Source organism: Ascidiella aspersa, chromosome 4, assembly GCF_963924565.1.
Source record: "Ascidiella aspersa chromosome 4, kaAscAspe10.2, whole genome shotgun sequence".
Classification (NCBI taxonomy): domain Eukaryota; kingdom Metazoa; phylum Chordata; class Ascidiacea; order Phlebobranchia; family Ascidiidae; genus Ascidiella; species Ascidiella aspersa.
The window spans coordinates 34,808,557-34,833,537 of NC_139450.1; the positions used below are offsets into that span (position 1 = coordinate 34,808,557).

Sequence of the window (24,981 nt, forward strand, 5' to 3'; positions counted from 1 at the left end):
ATCGACCGGTGTACAGTTGTTGAGGGCTTTCAAGGGTGCTTGCTCCAAAGATTGGAAAGGTTTAGAAAACTCGCTGAAGCTTCTGTCTGCGATATTTTGGATATTTTGGTCGAAAATTCGAGGCTATAGACAAACTATAAACGCAATTTAGAATGTGATGGGGTAAACATTTAAAAAAATTCGCGTTTCAAATTAAATTTTGCTGTGCTTATCAGTTTTTAACACTTATCAATCGTATACATTAAGCTTTATACTAAAAACTTGAGTTGTTTTGAATGACTGGTATCTTTAAATTAGTTTGTAAAGTGAGAATTTGTCTTAGGTTCAACTTGGTTTGCAAAGTGTTAGCTTTTTAAGGAAAACGCATTTATATGTTTTAGTGGTTTTTATTAGATTGAATTCATCCATTCATTCTGGATATAAAAGTGTTTTTGTAAGTTACGGAAGTAACTGTTTAGTGATTTAGTCGAATGTTCTACATTGTCGTATTCTTTAGTTTACGTGGAAACCGGTTTTAACTTGCGCTTGGTTTTACCGATGGTGGCGGCTTAGTATCCTGGCAATATCAATTTTATCCGCGGTAGCAACAATGCGCTAAGAAAACATGCGTAACAAAGCCTTCTGTGGTGTAACAATGGATATTAAGCTACTATTGGAATAACGCGGTGGGTCTGGCGCGATTTTAATTATTTACGAAAGTTGGAAGTGGATATTTGGAGTGTGCTGTTGAGAAGTTTTAAAGGCTGGAAGTATACGAACTGTTCCTTGTAGTTTGTTAATGATTGACAGAAGTTTACGACTCTTGGTGGAAGTTGTTGTAAAGATGTAAACTGTCATTTAAAGGGAATGCTAAGCTTAACACAAGCAGTAAGTGCAAATATTACGGGGTCAGAATACAGCAGATTAGAAACAGTTTATTTGTAGGTTAGTTATTTTGTTGTATCTAGATTGACAGAATATAGCCTTTTGTGCTTCAAGAAATAATTTTAAGGGATTTTTATCAATCCGGCGAAAAACTAATGTAAAACTAGTGCTTTCGTTTTATAAACGCTCTGTTTCTTTATCTATATGTTCGTGTCAATACACCCGTTCTAATTCACTGAAAACGTTTATGACGTAGCAACGCGATTGTTTAATAGTTTTGTAAACAAGATTTTGAATCTTAAGCGTTATAATGTACTTCAAAACTTGATCCAACACCAGCTGGATTTTGCAGCTGTAGCTCTGAAAGCGTTAGCATGGATTGGAATACGGTTGTATATTTTGTCAAACCCGTCAATTGGAACGAACCCATACACAATCGACTTCAGGGGTACATAAAGTCCTTCCCCCCCCCCCCCCCCCCCCCCAAAAAAAAAAAATATATATATATACATGCCAACTTTTACTAATCTAATACAAAAATTCACATCTATCTATTTTACTACGTTTGTGTCTGTTTTAAACAAATCTATTGATTTTAAACACTCCGCATGCTGTGGCATGTTACGCCGTATGATTCATAAACTCTACTAAAGGCAATTTCTATAAAACTGCAAATGCTGTTATTTCTAGCAACATGACAATCTACTTAATGTGCCTAAGGCATCATGTACCCTTTTGAATTGAAAGCTTTGCCAATTTCAAACAAATAAACATAAAGTTTGAGTGCTTCACGCGTTTAGACTGCGCCAGCTGCAATTTGCGCACGAGTTCGCTCGACGAAAACAAGTGTTTTTAGGATAAATCGTTTCATGACGTAACCTTGTAACGTGATCCCTATAAATGTTCATGCTAAATACCCTGAACCTGCCGCTGTTCCGACTCTTAGTATCGCCATAGACACGTGCAATAAACATTTTTGCTGCTGCATATTTCTTTTAACTTCAAACCTCATAAGATACTAGCCACACCAAGTTTTACCTGTTTTAGTGAGCCGCGCTAAATTAAATACTAAAGTCAAACATAAATAAAGGGAAATTGTATATTATTTGTAAACAATTTTGGTCAAAAGTACAATAAAATAGCAATTTTTAAATTCCTGGCAAGACGTACGTTGTTGATTGACCCACTATTTAACGTGAAACCTGCTTTGCTAAACCTCCAGCCACGCCTCACTTACTGCAAACACCTGAGGCTCACCTTTGCAGCTGACAGCACTGCTTCAAGTCTGCATTCCTCGGCAGAGTGTGAGCTCCAGCAGGTTACAGGCGACCGATGCTGGGCACTGACCCTTAGGCCGTCTCGCTTTACTGATTTTATCGCCAGCAATTTGCTCAAACGATGCCGGAGAAAATCCTAACCACAGGTTCGTTCAGCGCCGCCTTTGAAGTTCTAAAACAAGAAGTAATTGTTTTTCAATTGTCCGCCGACACTTTATTATTTGTCGCTTGTTCCAATCTGTGTCGATCTGTCATTGTTACGCGATTTATGACGTAATTAATTCGCCAAAAACTGGGCCATTTGACGGTTATTGGTGTTTTTTTTATAACCTCCTGTATGGACCGTTTATGTTTTTTGTTTATTGTAATTCTAATTTTATCTTACAAAAACGCGATGATGCGTTTTAATAAAAAACATTTATTTTAAAAAAAATTCTAACGAAACTGATTCTAACCTAAAGTATACTTCAACGTCAAAAATAAAAATATTTCCAAAAAATGTTTGCTACAAAAATCACTCCAAAACGCGGTCGTTTGACGATTAATTGTCGGGGGTTGTTTCATAACCTCCTGTATGGAAATATCCGCTTTTGCTAATCACATCTTTTGCTACAAATGAAGCAGTTATATAGGGTAGGGCTATTTAATTTGATGATGTGTTACCAAATATTTTTGGTTTTGTGATTGTAAATTATGACATTTGGAAATTATTTCGTGCGCAATTGTAACAATATTTTCTGCTACAAATTAAAAACATTTTTTCGCCAAAAAAATAAATTTAAACAAAGTTAAGTTAAAAAACGTATGTTTATTTTTTCCAGAGCCGCCAGAATTGGAATTGGACGATTTTGTAAGTTTATTTTGTGTTGATTGTTCTGTAACCATCAATGTTAGAACCCAATACAAACCGCATTTATAAATTCTACTAAGCGGTGTTTGTAAAATAATTTTCTAATTTTCATGATTGTTTAATTTGATTTCTAAAACTTTATGACGTAACTCTCTGATGTCATCTTTGAATTTTTTGTGCCTTCACCCTGGTTTAATTAAACTACTAAGGTTGCCAAACTAAATTATTTGGTAAGTTCTGTTATACGGGCTAAAAGAGATTTGACCTAAGCTTAGCCGAAATTTTAAATTATAATAAATCAATACTTACATAACCTAGAAAAAACAACGCCCTACTTTATTCCCGAGTGAAGGTAAACGTTGTTTGATTTCTATGTTCAGTGCGTTGTGCTGTTCGCACTATTGGGAATTTCCCTACCTTAAGATTCACTTGTTTTGTTTCAGGAGGAATATTTAGCGACAGATGATCTTTTCGTCAATTACTTCAACGAATTTCTGGAACTTCCCGTACGTTTTGTCCAAATTACGTTTCTACTTATATAATGTTTCATGATTTTGCAGTTTAAAATGTTAAAAATAGAACTTTTTATTGCTTTTTATTGACACATTACAAACAGCAGCATTCAACATGTGATTTATCCAAAATAATATGTATTAAGAGTTCTAAAGTTTAGATACACCAACTCTAAAGTTGCTATAACTTTGCTTGTTTGTTTATTTACTTCAGTTGTTACCTAAATGTCCAAACATTACCCCTTGTTCAAATCACAGTTTAACAAATATGTATAAAAGTTTCAGCTAATGCCAATGTAGCTCTAGTTCTAAATTTTATTTTTACATATTTTAGCTTTATTTGGATTAAAGGCAGAAATCATATTCTTCAAATAAGTTTAGCAATCACGTATTACCATTATTATTGTTTTAGAGTTTTCCTGAACCGTTGAGGTTCAACACAGAAAGTGGAAGTTTTGAGATTTTAACCCCGGCAAAATATGAACTTGCCGATAAAATTAAAACTTACGCAAGATCTCGCACGCCAATCAGTTGCGTGTATCGGGTGAGTTCGAATAGCACAATATTATTGCCCTTTTTTAATTTTAAATATATTTAATAGATCATACATACCTTTATTGTTTATTAAAACTATTTGTTAAACTTTAATTAAACTACTATATATTCAACATTACTCTTCATTATTAGTTATCACTTTTTAATGAACTTCTTTTCAACCTTAAAGGACATTAAACACTTATACAATTTTGTTGTACTTTCTTCAAATGCAATTTCATCATTTTGATAAAATCTAATTAAATTATTTATTTGACATTACAGTTTTTAATTAATTTTGTTTCTCAAAAATTAAATGCAAACATAAGGGAAATTTAGTCTTTTACAACTAAAAAAGATAAATTCACTTAATACTTTTCTTAATTGTTTTTAGAATGCGACGCCAAACGCTCCGATAAAACTTCCTCACTATGAAAAAGAAAAGCTGGAAAAAGAATTGGAAAATCCACAAGAAGATTTGAAAACCAGTTTCAATGTCAAGGTAATGTATGATTTTATAATTCGATTAAAAAGTCATTAAATAAATAGCATCTTTCAGACATTTAAAAAAACGAAAATCTCCTTGAAGCTAGTTTTATTTTCCTTGATATATTTTCTTTTATTCTTTAGTACCTTGATAAAGAGCAAGGAATTACTTGGATTAAACAAAACAGATTTCCCGACTTTCTTCAAAGTGAAATGTACATGGAATACAGGTTGGAATATTAGCTTAAATAACATTTTAGGTTTTAAAAGTTTTACATTTTTCTTTAACTATAAACCAATTTTACCCATTGACATCTAAAATAAACAGCTTAGTCTTCTGACTTTATTACATGTTAACTACATAGATACATTTTTGTTAAAATATTTTTCTATTGAAAGATGCCACCTTACACTTTTTAACCACTGCATGCTTTTTTTTTCTAGACTGCCTTAATTGTATCTCATTGATAGATTTGGTTATTGTGCTGAAGGCTTCCAGTGTAGCTTACCCTTTATGATTATGAAGAACCTAAACAATAGATCTTGTAATTACTTGCAGGTTAGCAAAGTTGCTCTCCCAGATTGAGACCAGCAAGGGAGGAATTAAGCTGACGATTAACCGGGAATTTAAACCTTGGCAGAAGATAAAGAAGGTTGGGTTGTTTTTCTTTAAATTACATCAAACCAGACAAATACCAAAGGATATGTATTTTTGATATTCTGAATGGAATATATAGTTAACTTATATTCAGCCATCTTTAGGTTCTATTTTTCATCGCAACAAGCTATAAGATTAATCTTTCTATTTTACACTTTGTAAGCGATTATACCTAAATTCAACTAACTTCTGACAACTTTCTCATTTAGCCTAAATTGGTTTTGTTTGGGTATGCTGACAATTGCTTTAATACCAATACCAATTATGCAGTTGATTCCCATCAGGCAACTGGTATAGCATATAAATTCCTGGTAATATCAGGCATGCTTTGCACTGAGGCCTAGCAATTAGCTTAAAAAGGTGAAGTTGACTAATAGCTGCCCAATGCCCATACTAAACATTAGATAAAAATAAATTATTGTTGTGATCTGGGCGGCAGAGTAGGGTAAAAATATTCCAAATCCAACTCTGGCCAAAAAATTGAACTAGAGTTCGACTCACAAGTCTGACATTCACCAAATGTAAATTTTGTTTCAGAAGTCTGGCTCCCAATCTATAATTCACTCATTTACGAAACTCAAATAACATGGAACTCCTCAGCCCTGGTTGTGTTTTTCTTACTTACAAATCAAACCTGTTTACATTTGTATTATTAAAAGATGAACTCTGAGCGTTTACATTCAGGCAATGCAATGAGATTTACAAGCCTATTAGTTTAAGATGATTTATTTCAATAAAATATAAAACATTTCCAGGAAGTGCGACTACCAACTCCTGTCGATCCTACCGAAGAAATGATAAAGAAGTTGAACGTCACAATGGGCTCTTCTACGTCAGAACAAACAAAACAATGGTACACTATTGCGAAACAGGTAACTACAATACCGTTATAACGTTTTTCAACTTTAAAACATTGGCAGAAATTATAGTTTTATTAATTAATAAACAAATAGATAAATCACAACAGTAAAGTAACACCCAAAATAAATATATTTTACAATTAAAATTATTATTTAATAGATAATTTACACTTGCAATATTTAATACAAGCAAAGTTTAATTGGTGATCTTTTAAAGCAACATTTTATTTCCTTATTATTATTTTTTTAAATTGTTTGTTTATTTAAAATAACCACGAGCCCTATGAAAAATGAATTTGTTAAAAAATTGTTAACATATAAGTTCGTTATTTCGTCGCAGGTCGAAAGTCCTGTAATGACTCCGAGTAACCCCTCCCGTTTGTCCCAACCATTGTTACGTCGTCGCACCAGCTCGTCTCGACCAATCAGCGTTGAGAGCGCCAGGAATGACGTAGGTGATGACGCGGATTCTTACCTTGGAGGACAAAACTTAATGGAGATGGTCGAGGTATTGATGCGATTGTTTGAATCGATTTTTCCAAGAAATATATTCACCATTCGAAATAAATATTTTGCTAGAATTTATTTTAAAATATAAATATATAAGGTTAAAAAGTGAACTTGATATTGCTTTACCATTTACGTTTATTACGTGATTTTTTTTGCTAACTTCTAAAAAAACCTGTTTCAAATATTTTTCACTTTTTGTGCTTAAATGAACAGAAAAAATACATTTTTTTTTTGATATTCAAGGCTTGGGTCGTGAGATGTTCTTTCGCCAATATTTTCGACCAAAACCCAACAATACAATAAATTTAATTTGTTAACATTTCTCCATTTGTTTTGGAGCAGGAAATTTCCCCCAAACCGCAACCATCAGTTGTGTTCTCACCTACGACATCTAGCGGATTCCCGATCCACTCGAGGCAGGCCGCTAGGGTCGCTAGAGAGGCGAGGGTGGTTCCAATTCATATGAATGACACCACTAGAGGTCAGTGTTCGGGAACCAAAAGCATAATCAAACGCAACCCTTTGAATTTAAACAAAAAAAACTTTGAATTTAAACAAAAAAAAACTTTGATGTTAAACAAAAAAAACTTTGAATTTAAACAAAAAAAACTTTGAATTAAAACTTCAATTTTATGATTTTAACAAGTCAAAGTGACACGTAACTTTTCGAAAGTGAATTAAGTGAAATGTTTAATCAGGAAAGGTTAAACAAAACTCTCTGTGATGGCTTGTCTCCATTAAATAAACACCGGTTAGTTTGCTTTAATTTCTCTACAAATAGTACTTAATAAATAAAATTTACAAGTGTGGAAAGTTTAAGAAAATAAAACTTCTCCAAATCATTTTTTTTTCAATTTTCGCACTAGACAATTGAACAAACCTCGGCACAGTTTTTAAAAGTTTAACCCAATACTATTATTTATAATTAAATGGATATCTTTCATCAGTTATGCCACATATTCGAGAATCTTTCAAGGCGCGTATGTTGAGAGTCGCTGCTGTATTGAAAAGTTTTTGGCAATGATTTTATTTCAAGCAATGGTTGGTTCTTAGTGAGTCACGTGATCACGGTTGAGCCCGAAGAGTGGGAGGAAGAAAGCGGAGTGGGGAGCGATTGTGACGTCAACAATGCGCAGGAGCAGGAGGAGAAGGAGAAAAAGAGTGAGTTTTTACTGAATGAACACTTAGTGTTTGTGTTGTTGCTTCACTTTTGTGACATCCCAATGGCATTTTGTTTTTAACTTCAGCAAAAAAATTTTCCGTTTCCGTAATTTATTTCCCCTCACTTCTTAAATAGTTTCCGTTACCGCAATTTATTTTTCCCGATTCCTTACATATTTATTCCGTTTTTATGTGCTCTATTTATATATTTGTTAAAAAGTTTTGCCTTATTTTAAGTTAATTTAATTTTACCTTTACCGTGCAGCTGACTGGAAGGTCCATTGGACCCTTCGCTGCTCCGGCCGTATCGCGCGTGAATTTGTTTTTTGTTATAGCTTACTTGAGTATTTTAATTTAAGCGCTAACGGAAAAATAAACATTACTTACCGCAATTTGTTTTACCCGATTCCTTACATATTTATTCCGTTACCGCAATTTATTTTTCCCGATTCCTTACATATTTATTCCGTTTACGCAATTTATTTTTCCCGATTCCTTACATATTTATTCCGTTACCGCAATTTATTTTTCCCGATTCCTTACATATTTATTCCGTTTCCGTAATTTATTCTCCCCGAATTCCTCAAATATTTTTCCTTTTCCACAATTTATTCATTCCGTTCCCGCAACTTGTTTTTCCCCCAGGAGCTTACTTATTCTCGGTCACGGATCTCGAATCTTTCGCCTCACTCAAGGTTGCCATGGTGATAAAGGATGCCTTTCAGTCCCTAGCAACCAACCTCGATCCCAAAACCGTCGACCGCGTCGTCAACCTCGAACCCATAATGACGTTATCGCCTAGGGGTTCGTTGCTGAGTGACCTTGACAACAAGGTGGGTCGATGACTTCACTGAATTAACCCCATTCAAATAACTGTCAAATAATTTACTATAAAAAATGTTTTTTTTGGTTTGTTTCAAGATATATTTGACAACCAGCATCTCAGAAAATTAACACAAATATTTTACAAGCGCTAAGGCGAGGTTATTAAATAGTTTTCGGCTTCAATAAAGTCGTCTAGGTTTTTTTGAAGTTTTTAAGTTTCTTCAGAATCAGTTCTTTTAAATATAGATAGAAAGATCCTCTGTAAAAAGGCACTAGATGGTAGCCAACTGGTTCAGAACAACTTTGTTAGAATTTAAAAAGGCCCAAAAAATTTTAAATCAAAACATTTATTTAACGCAAAAACTTTATTCAGATTTTTTCTGACGCTTTGTTGGATCACGAATCCAAGCGACTTGAGCGAAGGTAAGTTTGTTGGTTGTTTGAGTAAAACTTCGTTTTAACTTCGGTTGTTTGTAGAGAGGAGAATTCTGGAGATCAAACTAAACGGAAGTCAATCACATTTAAAACAAAGGTTGGTTTAGTTTTTTATCTTGCTCTAGTTTGGATTAAAGAAAAAATATAAAACATAAATGCCAATAAAATGCGAATTATCTCAGTGGAGCAAAACCCTTTTGTTCTTTCGTGAATGGGATTTGAACCCAGAACCTTAGGGCATATGGAAATCCTTGGATTTATACACAATTAAAAAAAGAAACACTAAAAGGCGACCTGGAAGAGAAAGTGAACTCGTTTCTACAAATCTAACAATAACAAAAACTGCGCTAGCCTTTTGACGTTTAACCCTAAATACCTCAGAAGCAAACAATTCACAAAATTACGCTGTGTTTTTTAAGACGTAGCAATCAGTCTTTACTTAATAAAGAATGCCGACTCACCAGCGCCTCATTGCCTTGAGTAGGCATTATATCGGTTAAAAGTAGTTTTATGTTAAATATTTTATTTCCCAGTTAAACTTCATTTTCTCCATCCACAGGCTGACGATGAAGCTGATTCGGTGTTCTCCGAGGAAAGCGACCAATTAGAAGCTGACACGTCACCGCGCAACTACGCATTCAATGGTCAGTTTAAACCTGCCAAATAAACTTGGTTAAAAACGAATAAAAGTGGAATTTTTGCGTGTGAATAAATTTATGTAGTTAATTTAAAAAAAAAAAGCTTTTTAGATGCTGGTTAAAAAAAACTAAAGTTTACAAAAACTATAATTTAAAGTGCTGTTTGTCAGTTGGTGTTGATTTTTGGTGTTTTATATTCGTCCTTATTTTCACACTGGTTTACTTACAATTCCGATGACCTTAAACGAACTTGAGTTCAGATTCGCGAAGTTTCGAGAAATTCCGCTCGTTCCTTCTCACAACGGTTGGTGCGAAACTTCTCGACTTGTGGCTCGATATTGACAAAAGCAGGTTCGGGTCAAAGGTCGAATCGACAAGCAAGTGAGTTAAAATAAATACCTGGAAATAAAAAAAAAATAACTGTTGAAATCAACAAAACTGTTAAAATAAAGAATATGACTAAAGGATAGTTATCGCGTCTTTCAGTTGATTGATTCGGTCAAGGAATTTGAAAATAACATCTGAGCACTAAATGTAATTCTTACTGTTTCAAATAATGTAAACATTAAAATAAAAAATAGTTTCAAAGAGCAAAAATAACGTAATTTTCAACTTGTTACCATATTATCCTAAAAACCTCAATTTTTCAAACTCCTATAATCTTAGTTGTGAGAAACTGATTAGCTGAACGAGTTTTGCATTTTGTAAAGTAGTAGATTTTATTAACTCTTATTCCTCGAAATTACTTGGCAACTTCTTGTCATATAAGCCCGTTAATTAACAAAAAAGTATTTTTTTATAATAACAATATTAGATTAACATCGTTCAACACACAAATGTGTTTTGATCATCATTTCTCCCGGTTGCCATAGATACCTACAGCGCATGCGCGGTACTTACGTCAAAGTGGGAAGTACGAAGCGACTCCCCAACGAGGTTTTATCCAAGTACAAGCTCCTGCATGCCACCCAGTGGACGCTGGAGCACCTCAAAGTTGTTCAGCGCGAAATCGCAGAACCTTTGCTGGTGTATTGGTGGGAGCATGTTTAATAACGATCTGTTGTATATTTTTTATGAAAACCTGCTTTTTTTAAACCGATGTTGTTAATTGACCAAGTCCAAATAAAAAACTACAAAATGTATTTTAAGTATTATTCGTTTATGTTTGGTCTTAGCAGTGTTTTTTATAAGTTTTAATAGCTTTTACTTTAATGTCGCGTGTTTAAAATAGCATTACAATTGGTCTTAGTATTATTTGAAAGTCGTTATACCCCGTGACCTTTCGACCTCTTCAGGGCCCCGCGTTTTCTCGTCCGCACTCCCCACGCGGTGGCGCCAGAGGCGAGTGACGTCACAATGATACGATCGCGCGTCATCCGGCCTATGTCGTCACAATCGTATCCCTCGCCCAAGACAATCACCATTGTTCCTTTGCGACCGAAGTCCTGCCTACCGAGGATCAAAGTGAGCGATTTGTTTGTTACGTCATAATCTGCTTTTGTCTATGCTTGTTTCACTCTAACAAAACTAAAACATCGCGGAAAACTATTATTATTTATAAGAATGAATACCTATGCATAAAGGGCGTCTTGGGCCTCTTGCTCTTTAAATTATCGAATGTCGAGTTTGTGATGAGTTGATAATATTAGGAGGTGGATTGCAATTCGCCCGAAAGCTTTTCAAACTGATTCTCAACATTTCAACGTGGGTTGATTAAGCGTCACACCTACTCTCTATTAACTGTGTCTTTTTGATTTCTATATACAAACCCACGGTAGTTGCACTTTATTTTAACAAATGCGTGTTAAAGCAGACAACTAAAATGTTCTATATAGCACAATAAATCGAAGGCAGTCGTAGACTGGTAAGTTAACCAACTACTCTCCTCAGAACTTGGAAATGTTTCTAAATACAGCTGAGAAATATTAAAGCCAAAAAAAAAATAATGAATAAAATAAAATTGCGTCTACAATTTCCATCTACCTTCCAAGCATGACGTCATCAAACCCGATCGCGGTCACGTGATGAGCGATTATCACCGCTACGTTAACCGTGACGTGTTGATGACGTCACTTGATCCCTCTCCGCCTCTGACGTCACCGAGTCCGATCCCGGGGTACTTGCTCCCTAAAGTGGAGGCGCTAGAGAGGGGAGACCGGTTACCACGGCATCGCCCCTCCACTGCTGGACCCCTCACCAGGAAAGTTGTGGCAAGAATCGAAAGAAGGAAATCCGCGAAACCAAGGTGAACAATCGCAACGTTCGAAACCCATTGTTGTCGGGGTTTATTGGAATTTATTTGTTTCAAAGTTTTTTCAAATTTTGAGTAATTTGTTAGAATTATTAAAACGTCTGACAAGAGTTGATGAAAACATAATTTAATCCTCACACTGTTTTTAAAGTTATTTTGTTTTACTTCATATATTTGATATATATTTGACTAAACTTGTTTTATTCGAAAGTTTAAGAAATTTTTTGTTATTTTTGTAAAAATGCTGGTGTCAAACAATTAACTAACTGTTTATTTAATATTGTTAATTTAGGAAAAGTGCGCCCCCTACCGTCCGCCCTACTTGCATTGTGACGTCACCCCGATCATCGGTGACGTCGGAAGGTACGTTGCGGGGAAGTCCCCCAATGGAGAGCATGCTCCAGGCGTTGTTGTACGACACGAGAGCTGGTTGGTTCTTCACCAGGTTCTGTGAGAATTCAAACAATAAGGTGAGTGGTTGCTAGTGATGTTTCTAACGTGGTTGCTAGGGTAGTTGCTAGGGGCGTTGGTAAGGTGGTTACTAGGGGTGTTGCTCAGGTGGTTACTAGAGGTGTTGCTAAGGTGGTTGATAAGGGCGTTGCTAAGGTGTTAACAATGATTAACTCACTATCCAACACTGCATTAGGCTCCTAACAATTTTCCCATTGTTCCAGTTGTGGAGTTCTTCAGTCCACTTCTGGTTCGGAGTCCAGGATTTCAGGAGATCTTTCTACTCGGACATTTCCGATCACTTTTCCATCAGGAAGAAAGCACAGGTAACAACATATTAGGTGGGCGAATAAGGTTTCTCAAGATGTTTAATGATGCTTCAGTTAATGTGGTTAATGTGGACACTCTTTGACAAAACGTTCTCACCCCAAATGCGTTGTTACTTTTCATGTGGTACGTGATGCTTTGCTGGTGATAAATCAATGTAAGAACACCACCTTGTCTACTAAAGTAGTTTCAAGAAGTTGTGGAGATACAAAGGAACGACAGTTGTGTGACCTTTAACCTTCGTTCAACTGAATAAAACTTATTTTTATTATGCCATTAGCTCGAGATTTTTCATGGTACTATAATATTCAGTGTGTTATTTACTCAATAACCAACAATTTTCCTTATATTTTGTGATCCAGACCATCTACTCTTCCTACATCGTTGACGGATCATCGGAGGACATCGGCGTTTCCATGGCAACCAAGAGCAGCATCCGTAGTTCGTTGGATCCTCCCTTCGAGGATTTGTTTGACGACGCGGAGGAATACTCGCTAAAGATGCTGATTGTCCCTTGGAACCAAATGCTGGGAATTGATCGCGAAAGTTATGGAAAGGTTCGGGTGTTTTGGGGGGTTCGAAGGAAATTTGATTTAAACTTTTAGGCTGCGGCTGATAAACTTATGAATATACTGTTGCTCTTGATGCATTGTATAAATTGTGAAATTGTTCTCTCGGCACTTTGTTCATTAAATGTTCCGACGCTTCAATAACCAGGAAATCTTTATCAGGGTAATCAACTTGCAACTGGACGAAACATATATTTTGCCCTATAACCATTTTTTCGCCAAGAAAAAGAAATGTTTTCAAAAGAATGCCTAAAGTTTTTCAGTTATTTGTTCATATGTTCGTATCACACGTAGTTTCACATATATTCACTAAATGTTTGCCAACCCTAAATGTCCTGAAACATGTTTTTACAGATCCAGCAAATCGACCACGAGCGGAGTGTAAATGTCGCTTCAAAATACTCGAAGTTCCTGCAAAGAAAGGGAATCCTTAAAGAGGTGAGGTTGAAATGTTGAGTTGATGAATTGGGGACACAAACACAAACTACTACGGCCCCCTTGTGGCGTTTAATTTCAGTTATGTTAAAGCTTTTAATTTATAAAAAAAAGCCCTCTTTGGGAATCGTCGACTATTATGGTCTATGTTAGATATTAATCGCGTATGCTTTTTACGTCACAATAGCAGGGTATACATAATATATTTATTTAAAAGTCAGTCGCTCTACTTGTATATACTGGCGTGTATTGTTATTGTGACGTCACCATCCCTAGAAGCGTCCCATAGCAACGGATGAGGAGTCGGTTGCTAGGTACGAGGAGGATTTGTGGATGAAAGTCCCGGAGGATTTTCGATTTTTCAGCTTCGATGATCTTCTCAGGAACAGAATCGAACTCGAGTTCTTCCGGAAGTTCCTGGACGAACATTTCGCAAAGTTCGTGCAACGATTGCCTATTGTGACGTTGTTTGTATTGAACAATGCTCGTTGTCGACGTCATAATGGTTGGAGATTGTTGGGGGTATTAAAGGCCGCCTTGTGTGGAAATTTGCTACGAATCTTCGTTTACACAATATCACTTACTCATTAATTTTCTGCCTAGTCAGACTGTTAATGCAACAACCTGTATGACGTCAGTAATGGGTATTGTTGTATTGGAATGTTTACACAATGGAACCCTTTGCTGTTTGAGTTAAAATCCTGTTTTTTTTTACCCAACGAACATCCTGACACAAATGTTTGCGATTTGAGTATTTAGCCTGTCTGTTAATAATCGTAAATAAGATACATAGATATCAAGTCATGACATATAATAATCGAAAGAATCTAAGCTCAATAAATACAATGACTGATGAGTAATCATTTGTTTCTCTTGGCACACAAAAACAGTCTTTTGTTTTTAACAATATTATAATGGTAAGCTTTTGACATTCCGTACCCCCCTTTAACCCCTTTAACCCCCTCTTGACCCAGGACTGATCTGATGTGCTGGCTTGACATCGAGTCATTCAAGCGTATCCCCCACCAGGCGGCAGGCAAGAGTGATGAAAAGGCGAAAGAAATCAAGCAGAAATACTTGCACAAGAAGTACTTCTTCGGCCCTTCCAGCCCCGCTACTAAAGACCAACAAAACCAGGTAATAAGTTGTTCTATTGTGAGTAGGTTTAGAATGGATGTTTATAGTTTAAAAAAGATATAAGGTATTCAGTTTTGTTATTTAACATTTTTCCCAAACAAACCATGATTTATGTTTCTGGTTCTACTTTTAGTAGTGGTTACTAGGGATTTCTGATATTTCAGAATTTATCCCGATTTCCGATATTTATGGGATTGCCTTCGATTCAAACTCAATCGTGACTACCAGTCGAAAAAAATTGCCTAAAAAAGAAATTGTTATTTTATCTACCATTTGTGAATAGAAGTTCTATGTGCGAGATATTTTTTTCACGGTCCTTGTAAATACAACGATAAATACCAAAATGCCACTGAATAAAAGAATTCTACTAAAAAAAAAACGATTTTAAACAGAGGTTTCTACACCCAAACACGTTAAATCACTGATACAAATGCTCGCTGCAGCTAAGCATAAACTAAATCAAGCTGTGCTATTGTGGAAATGGAGGTTTATAGCAACATAAATAGATATTTATCGGTGGCAAGGTATTTCAAGTTTCTATATTTGTGTTTGCTAAACCGCTAAATGTTGTGTAATTTATACGATAGTGGTATCGGCCTCGGTCCGATATTATCGGACTAATGATATTCTGAAATCATCCTAGTATCGGACAAGCACCGATACCACCCTAGTATTTACCGATATTATCGTTCATTCATGATATTTCTTCAACTGGCCACTCTAGTTGTTACTTTGGTGTTTCCCCGCAGGCGGTACTTGCAGGTGGGGGTTGGGGGAAAACCCTAAAGGAGCGCCCAACCTCGGAACTTCTCATGGAAGTCCAGAAGTTGGTGAGATCCAGGATCGACAGGAGGTGGCTGCCTTTGTTCCTCGCTACTGAAGCGTACCAGGTAAGATTTTGATGACTGCTTATTCTCTGCTGCAGCACAAGTAGGTTAATTGAAAAACGTTGGTTTTTACACCTTTTAAGTCTCTCACGACAAGCATTGAACTTTCTGTATCAAAATCAAGCGAAACGTAACAATGGATAAATATGCGGCCTATTGTCTGCATTCTAATCAGAAATTAATATAGATGTATGTTGAGATTATTTATTTGTAACATGTTGAAAAACAAATTCACTTTTTGTTTAAAAGAGAAAAAACAAATTATATAATTTTCTTTATCATGATAAATGTAACTAGTTATCAAAATAATGACACTCATTTAATATAAGGGCCGAAATATTTATTTCTCTGTTGCGCAAAATATTTCACTCATGATCAAAACTTAACAATTGCAATACAATTCACCGTTTGTGACGAAAACAAACTCAGTGATTGTTTCAGTAGAGCTCAAGGTAAAGAATATTTTGCTCAAAAAAACAAAGAACAGAATTACATTTAAATGTTTCAATTTTATGTTTTTATTGTGATTTAAACCTGTGTGACGTAACAAACCTCATTGTTCCAGGAGAGGCAGCGTCCGAGGTCTCAGATGTCAGAAGTCGCTGAAGATGTAGTTTTACAAAAGAAAAAGAAACGCGGTGAACCGTGGAAGGTGACGTCATAATACACCATTGGTGATGTCATAAAATCTTGATGCATCACAATAATAACGTGGTGATAGGAATGCGGACAATTGTTGAAATGTTTTCAAACAACTTATCATCTTCTTGTGAATCGCCTGAAAAACAAAATTTGAATTATATCTAAGTTTGTCCGATAATATCGTATCTTGCCCGATACGCAGTTCTTGTATTAATACTCACAAAAATTAAGTATTAAATCTTCTACCAATAGCTAATAATTTATCAAACAAAGCAAGACATTGTTCATTAAGTCGAAACATGATTTTACGCGACCTTCTCACTAAACCCGATATTTTTCTGCTTAAAAACGGATAAAAATACAAAACAACCTTGTTCTTTCGTGTTCTACAACGACGCCAACTTCTATTGTGACGTCATAGCGGGTGTATTGTTGCAGCTGATGCTGAACCGATGGCAGTCGTCGTCAAGGGAACTGATGGAGTTCCGTCGGTCGCTTAGCAACCCGGTCACGGCTGGCCAGTTCCGCCGCTACGTGTCGCTGAAGGGCGAGCTGCTTGAGAATGACGTTTTGTTCTGGATCGAAGTTCAGAAGTATAAGGTTTAAACTGGTTGAAATTGTTTGTTTCTATAACTTGAATCTGAAAATGCTATTTCAGGCAATATTAGACCTCGGTTTGATCGAGGTAAAATGTTTTCATCAGACATCTAAAACTATATTTTAGAACTGGTTGTAGTTGTTTGTATCAATCCCTTGTAACTAACAATGCAATTGAAGGCAATATTAGTCACGTGGTACATCAAAGCCATAAAAACAACTAAACTGAGTAAATTTTAATAGAATTTACAGAAGTGTTTCTCAATCTTTTTTTGCGGCAACCCAATTAGTAAGCATTAATATACCAGTGAAATTTTGACGATCCCATTAATCCAATTCTATTTACTTAACTTTTTGGTCAAGCGATTTTCAATCAGCACTCGCCCGGAGCAAATTGTTCAATGTAAACATCCAGTGATTTAAATTTAAAAACCAAACTTGGAATTCATGATGTTTGATTTGAAAACACACAACTTTAACATAACCATAATCACTAAAACAAAGCTCAAAAATACACCTCCTGAATCGAACCGCTGACCTTTTACTTGCAGGACTTGTGTCACATCCACAACGAGTCGTCTTCAGTTGACGCGAAGGTCGTCTCTATAGTTGATTGCTTCATCCACTCACAAGTCCCACCATCGCTACAGATCGACATCCCTGTGGAGATGGCCGACAAACTGCTCGAGAAACGAAAAGAACTCGGGCCTTACGTGTTCAGGGAAGCTCAGGTGGGTGGGTGTTCGTCTGTCTGTGTGTTTTACTGTTTTTATTTGTGTATTTGTCTGGGTTTTTTTCTGTCTGTGTGTTTGTTTGTCTGTGTGTTTGTCTGTTTGTGTGTTTGCCAGTTTGTTTGTGTATTTGTGTGCCCGTGTAGCATTAAATCGCCACACTTGAATTTCTCGATTGTTGATAGTTGATTGACAGTTTTGTTTTCCAGATGACGGTTTTCCAGGTTCTCTTCCCTTACTGGTCTCAGTTCTGTGAGTTCCGGAAGACTCTCGGTGATGAGAAGTTGACGACGTCGTTGGATCGTCAGAGGAAGAGAAGAAGGGAAAAGATGAGGAGTAAGATGAAGGAGCAACACGAGGAAGCTATCAGGGTTGGTACTGAGCTATGTGTGATTGTGTGTGGAAGCTATGACTGGCTATACCTGCGCCTCGAATAGTTAAAATCTAAAATAAAATTGGATGGTTATTTTCTAATTTATATCCTGTATTTAAGTTCTGCTCAGGACCACATTTGCGCTGCTCATGCTTCCTCAGCCCATAGGCCGTGACACGGTCCCGAGCAAAATATTCTTTAAAATTAAAAAAACTGTTTGAGGAACACGAAGTCACGGCTGATACTGATTAAATTCGCTCTTATTCATGCGATGTGTGATTGTATGTGTCTTATGTTTTCTCGCTTATAAAAGGTTTAGTGAAGAGAATTGCTTCACTAACGCTTAATATTTGGGTCGATCAACAACTCTATGTTAGCTCAATTGAAGCCGAACATCTTACCCCCTGTACTGCAACATGACGTCATAGTAAGTAGGGCAGCCTTGAAAAACAACTAGCCTACAGTGAGGTCCGAACTCACGACCTCGGTCATACCGGCACCGTTTTTCTACCGCGCCTTTCTCACATCATTGATCGACAGATTCGGTGAGTCTGCAATGGCTTTCGATCTACTAATTATACGTAAGCCGTAATTGTTGGTCAAAAACCGCTGCTTCAGAAGGGTTAGATGTTTAACACATATGTGTGTGTATCTTTCATTGAATCAGCTCAGTTGGTAGAGACGGTCCCGGCTTGACCGGAGGTCGTGAGTTCGAACCTCACTGCAGGCTAGTTGTTTTTCTAGCCTGCCCTGCTTCGATCATAGATCAACAGATTCGGTGAGTCTACAATGGCTTTCGGCGTAGTAATTATACGTAAGCCGTAATCATTGGCCAAAAAGCAGCTTCAGAAGCGCTAGATCTCAGCTGTCAACACACATATGTGTGTGTACCTCAACATGACGTCATAGTAGTGACGTCACTCGTTACGTAGGAGGAGGCTCGTCTTGCGAAGGAGGCCCGCTCCCCCCACGACGAACTTCACGACATCCTTTCCACTGGAGGGAGCGAGGGAGCAGACGACCAGGTCACGTGGTCATACGGGAGGTACGTGGAGCAGTTGGAGCAAGAGAGGCTTCTACTGCTCATGGAGAACGAGGTCAAAGGTCGCGTACCCCCCGAACCCCTGCCCGATCGAGACCCAGGTGCGTTATCATGCGATGAATGATGACGTCTTATGTTCGCATTTTGTTCAATTAATTGGACGACTCTCGTATACGAGGTCTACTTTAGTTTTATGACATTAAAAAGCAATTGAAGGTAAATAAGCTTTTTAACTTGGGCTTTCAGCTGGTTTCAATTCCACCAGATTTCCTCATTTGTGCATATCGCGTGACGTCATTTACTATCGCGATACTTTCTGTCAAAAACATCAGACCGCTTTCTTTCCAAAAATGTGTTTCCTGGGCATTTTCTTTCAATGAGGCAAAAAATACATTTTTTCTTCAGATGTTTCCACTGTCAGCAGTGACGCAGGTTCTGACGTAGACGATCGAAGGTCGCGCAGTTCCGATGACGTATCAGTGACATCACAAGGGTTCAGGAAGAAGAAAAGCAAGGACAAGGTTCGAAGTGTTTGTGACGTAATATTAAATACAGTAACAAAATGTCTTGGATTTTCTAATTATTCAAAATGAATTTTTGTTCCCAGATTATCATTAGCAAATTTGAAAAGAAAGCCGACCAATCAGAGGCCACCAAAGAGTCACGTGGTAGGGAGCCGACCAATCAGCGCCCAGGGTTTAAACCTGATTCAAAGGCGGCAAAAGTTGAAACTAAAGCAGCTGTTACTGTAGATTAGAATTCACTTGTTGCCGACACAATTGCACTTTTACAAATTAATGACATCACTGTAGCATTTAGTGTTTTCTTCAACCGCCCCTACCCATCCGCTCAAGAACTTGTTTTTTTATTATACCATTTATTACTTGGGACCTAAAAACTGAAGATTATTTAGATATTTCTAATTACAAATTATAATCCATTGCAACCACATTTGTAACAATCGCTTTGTCCTGTTGCTAGCACAATACTTTTTGCTGTTCCTAATTTAGCTGATGTGAGAGATTAAATCCTGATTTAAAACTTACCCTAAATTCACTAAACGGTCAAGAAAGTTTAACAGCAATGATACAAAAAAATTAGCTTTTGTCTTTAGTTGTTTTAGTTAACGGAGCACTTTATAAAAAAACTAGTGTTTTTCTATCTACTTAGTTATGTTTTTTTTATCAAGAAGATTATTTTGGAATAGTTTATGTTTTCCGCGCACTTAACTCCTACATTTACTGTGATTAATTCCTTTGTAAAAAGTTTTATTCGCTCAAATCCGTCAAGTCGATAGAAAATAAACTCCCTAATTAGATTCCGAATCGTTGTCGATTGTGAGCGGTGATGTCACATTAGGGGATTGTGACGTCACAGCCAAGGGAGACTGCGACCGATCCTCGTCATCGGTCAGGGTCTGCTGGCTCGACACGCTTCGGTTCCTCCGCACCGAGAACTTGTGCTGGGTTCCAACGAAGGGACTTACCCCGCTGTGCTGCGAAGGATTCGGTGACGTAGTTCGCTGTGACGTCATAACAAAGGGTTACTTCAGGTCACGGGGAGAAGTAGGAAATACGATAGATATTTGGATAAAAGGCGAAAATAAGTAGAACGATATGAAAGTTTAACGCTCGGGTAACCCCCGAACTTGGATTTCAGTAATTTATATTTCAACACATTTACGTCATAACAGCCGGTGGTAGAATTGTTTTGAAAGCTCCATGAGCTATTTTATCCCTGTCTTAAAAACTTGCAAAACGAATTGAAATTGAATTACTAGTAAGGTGGGTGTTATATGTGCAGAATAGGTTTGGTAGACATTTAAAGCGGGGTTTGGATTAAAATCAATGGTTTGTGTGGTCATTGTGATCAATTGAGGGTTGAAGCAACTCTATGCGCACATGATAACAACCATCATTCGTTGGTTTACAATAATTTAATATATCTGCATGGAGTTAGCGACCTTGGTCAAAATGCGTGATATTTTTACTTTGTGATGAAAGTGAGTTCTACTTACTTTGGTGATTGTGACCTCATCACCCGACAACAATGGGGAGGGGATTCCCATCGCGCGCGCCTTTGTCTTCCTGCGCGATCTCCGCTTGGTGGCGACACCGAACACTCCTTGCTGGTTGTTCAGTAAAGCTGTTGGAATCGCCCCAAGTACACTGGGGTGAAATATAGGGGTTACCCCAAGCACACTGGGGGTCAAACATAAAGGGGTTTACCCAAGCACACTGTCTTTTCACGGAATCGCGAGATGCTAGCTGTCATTGAATATTGCCCAATGCGACTTTCGGCATTTTCCTGATACTTTGGGACTGGTAAAGTATCTTTCAAGCAGCTTACCTGGGTGTTGGTCCAAATATTGGCCAGACTAGTGTCACCGGAAGTACGTTTACCTCGTTATGAAAGGTAAAGTTAGAGAAACGAGGTTCTTAAAAATTGTTACTCAATTTAGAGTGACAAGGAATAATTCTCCAAACAGCCTAATATTTGTCCTTCCATATCTGTCACGCATGAATCATATTGTATTTTAAGTTTGTTTTTTTAAGCCTAAACTTTTTAACTGTGTAAAGTGTTTTTTCTCCACCAAATTGGTTTTGGTATGTGTTTTCTTTTCATCCATTAGGGGGATAATTGAAAACATTTTACCCTTAAGAAAGTGAGTGCGGAGTATTTAAGGCGGTGGTTCTTAACCCTTTCCTTTCTGCAACCCTTTCAAAGTCAATCAATTCTCAAACCCCTCTAGAATTGCCTAAATAACAAAGGCATTGTAATTTTATTTTTATACAAGTAACTGATAATACAGTAACACACAATACCAAAATTTGAGTTAGTTTTACATTTAACTGAGCAAAGAAATAATTTTGTATGCCTGATTCAGCATCCCGCACCCCTGATTAAGAATTACTAAATTTAAAGACATGTTGGGAACATTATGCTGCGGAGTATTTTATTTACCCCTAACAAGTATTATAATAAAGGGTTTGTGGTTATATAAAAAGTGGTTGCGGAGTAGTCTGAATTGAGTTACGACCGAGGTCGCCTTGCTAATTGAACTCTTCCAAGCTGGCTGAGAAATTTTCAACCACGACCGGTTACCAGCGTCCACGGTTTCCCGCGTCTTCCGCTGTCATGGCAACCACGTGTTGTTTTCTGGTATCTCCCAACGCCCATTATTGCGTCACACATCACGAGTGAGGTCAACGCCCTTGTCTCAGACCTTCCCGGGGTTACTCGCGGTCAAGCGCACGAAGCCCCTAAGCAAGCTCGCCACCACGTCACCAACCCACACGCCAATATACTTATACCCCGAGTTTGTTAATTATTATCGTTTGTGGCGCTTACCACAACCACTTCAAGTACTTAAAAACACTTTTAACATTGAACCTACTTTTGTGATGGAATTTGCTCGTCGCGATGAAAGCCTGACTGTTGAGTGACGTAACTGCCAGTGACGTCATGGTCATGTCTGTAAGAAAGCGGGGCAAATGGATTATTCGTGTTGGTTTGTGTTATTTGTGGAGTTGATACCTTGTCTGATCGAGAATTGATTGTTCGACGACTTCAATTTGCTCTGGAGTGAGATTCAACGCAGGAACGTCGCTCAACATCTGGATGAAAAGTTTCGGTTACGAATACTATTAAGTGGCAGTAATTTGGCCAAACGAATATAGCTATCCTAATGGACAATAGAGATTTTTAGCAGGCCTTTTTCTTCTCACGTTTTTAGTAAAAGTTAAAACAAACGATTTTTATTTTCTAAAAAATTCAATAAACGAAACGCTTAAGTTTAGTAAAATCCTATTTTCTTAACAAGTATTAAAGTTTCATAGAGTAGCAGATATAGCAATCTATTTTTTTAATTACCGGAAATTCTGGGTCAAATTCGTGAATGGCTCTCAACATTGTTACGTCACAAATACCATGATTGTTCGGCACAGATTTTAGAAACGACTCCAGAACTTCGTCTGTTACGTCAGAATCGTCGTAGAAGTCGGTTAAAAGTTGTTGTAAAGTTTGTTTGGACAACTTTAGGAGGTCATGGGCGATTTTACTGGCTTCTTTTGAATCCTTTGAAACCTGAAGTTTGAACAAGAAATAGTATAGAGTAGTTTCAGCTAGGGATATCCGATAATATAGGATAGTAGTATCGGTATTCGTTCGATATACTAGTGTTGTGTAGGTATCGGTATTCGTTCGATATATTAGGGTTGTGTAGGTGCCTATTCGGTAACAAATCAAAACAGCCATTCAAACCATGATTTGCGATTAAATGCGGCGATTTTATCTTAAAAAGGTAAGTTTGTGAACAACTGAAGATAACTAAACACATCAACGCTAAACATTTTGGCTAACAGCCAGGAAAAATTAATTGTAAAGTTTATATTTAATCATTTTTTACTTGTTTGAGCAAAGTAAAGACGTTTAGTATCGAATCGCCATACTTTATCGGAACAAGATGTCAATTAACTATCGGACATTCCTAGTATCTAAATGGTAATTAAACTTGAAGCTAACCTGCCACAATAACAGAACTTGGTTAAATAGCAGCTTCTACCCTAGATAAGAAACGGCGCCATGGAACGTTTATAGATTATTATTACCAAAAGCCTAATAAGTCTAACACTAACAGGCTGTTTCTGGCGATGCATTTAAGACAACTTTGCCTGTTTAAAATAACTTATTCCTTTTTAGAGGCTCGTTTGTCTTTTAAGGCCCTGTCTAATTTACGTGGAATACAAAAGCAACTGTTTTGCACATTTGTAAGGGTATTTTTGCTCTACATGGAATTCCCAAATGGGGGACGCCTTGCTTAAGCCCGTCTAGCAGTAAAATGCAAAAAGTAAATTAAAAAAACAGGTTCAAAATTAAAGGCTAAATAAAACTAATGCTTTGCTAAAACTTGACAGAAACTTTTAGAATCCTACCACATTTTCGTCCAGGGGTTTATTACTAACATCATTGGGGTTAGAGTGCGTGTTAGCGTTTGGGTGTGTCAAGTGTTATTATTTGATTTCCCGTATTCATTTATATCTTGCAATTTAAATTTTGACAACTCATTTCGTTACTGTAAAAAATGTGGTATATTGCTGACACCAAAATATTGCTGAATTTACTGCTGTAACTTAATAGAACCTTTCTAAAGATTAAAGCTTACCTTTCTCGCGTAAACTTTACAAGCTCTAGCCCTCGCTTCGGTCTGCTTCGCTTCTTCGTTTATTTTTGTGGCACAAGCAGCCAATCTAACCAGAGAGTCTGTGTTCATTTTAATCACAAAACTAAACCACACAACAACCTTCCCATGTTACTCTATGACGTCACTCTACATGCTATGTCGTCACAAAGCATTAATATCCAACAAGGCATATTTAAGCATATTTTGTTTATTAACTTATTAAGATAAGTTTTAAGGTTAACTAATATACTTTCATGGTAAAAACTTTAGATCTACTCAATATTGGAAATCGATTATATGCACGTTGCTTTAAAGACTTAATTTACTTCAGGAATATGTTTAAATGATCATAAAGCAACATAACTCTTTGTGATTTTAAATGCTGCAGAAATTTAGATCAAAATTCTTAACTGTTCATAGAATTGAGTATTTATTTTAGTAGTTTAGATTACTACATTTCATTATTCAAATTCATGTGCAAAAAATATGAAGGTAGCACTAGCAAAGTCCTCAATATTCTGTCTAATATATATTAATCTGCAAACAGGGCACAGCTGTATTACTGCCAAGAGTGTTCAGATAATGATAAAACGATTGACTTGTGATAAAACAAATAAGTGTTTCAAAACTGACCGCAGTCAGTCTGCTAAACGTGTTAAACTGGCATGACTGGCATGTGGTAAGCGGAACTGCGAAAATTAACAGACAGGTGTTTGGCGTGGCCAGTCATGCGTGGCAAGCACGTGAC

General features: G+C 36.8%; 2 protein-coding genes and 1 non-coding gene across 5 annotated transcripts; 1 reads left to right on the forward strand and 2 right to left on the reverse strand.

Annotated features, from left to right (window-relative positions):
• Positions 1-1,490: 1,490 nt before the first annotated feature.
• On the forward strand, positions 1,491-20,353 carry LOC146157688 (regulator of G-protein signaling 22-like). Of its 3 annotated transcripts, none has more exons than XM_083386461.1 (33): positions 1,491-2,287; positions 2,963-2,991; positions 3,435-3,497; positions 3,916-4,047; positions 4,432-4,539; positions 4,668-4,753; positions 5,083-5,176; positions 5,937-6,053; positions 6,382-6,549; positions 6,894-7,032; positions 7,605-7,712; positions 8,358-8,545; positions 8,911-8,960; positions 9,015-9,069; positions 9,532-9,616; positions 9,871-9,991; positions 10,483-10,644; positions 10,906-11,074; positions 11,602-11,855; positions 12,154-12,331; positions 12,536-12,637; positions 13,001-13,195; positions 13,562-13,645; positions 13,919-14,079; positions 14,617-14,779; positions 15,529-15,669; positions 16,232-16,318; positions 16,747-16,908; positions 17,457-17,636; positions 17,846-18,007; positions 18,942-19,152; positions 19,457-19,572; positions 19,659-20,353. In XM_083386461.1, the coding sequence occupies exons 1-33, from the start codon at positions 2,263-2,265 to the stop codon at positions 19,806-19,808; spliced, it is 4,245 nt and encodes a 1,414-aa protein (XP_083242587.1). In that variant the 5' UTR covers positions 1,491-2,262; the 3' UTR covers positions 19,809-20,353. The 3 variants fall into 3 exon arrangements, with proteins under 3 accessions (XP_083242587.1, XP_083242588.1, XP_083242589.1); XM_083386462.1 differs by having other exon boundaries at positions 13,922-14,079; XM_083386463.1 differs by having other exon boundaries at positions 12,160-12,331.
• Positions 20,354-20,360: 7 nt separating this feature from the next.
• On the reverse strand, positions 20,361-24,323 carry LOC146157689 (uncharacterized). The gene is made up of 6 exons (XM_083388297.1): positions 24,216-24,323; positions 22,925-23,137; positions 22,589-22,668; positions 22,449-22,526; positions 21,069-21,219; positions 20,361-20,573 (listed from the first exon to the last, which is right to left on the reverse strand). The coding sequence occupies exons 1-6, from the start codon at positions 24,321-24,323 to the stop codon at positions 20,361-20,363; spliced, it is 843 nt and encodes a 280-aa protein (XP_083244423.1).
• LOC146157690 (Nuclear RNase P) lies at positions 22,059-22,334 on the reverse strand. The gene has a single exon (XR_014495255.1).
• Positions 24,324-24,981: the final 658 nt, after the last annotated feature.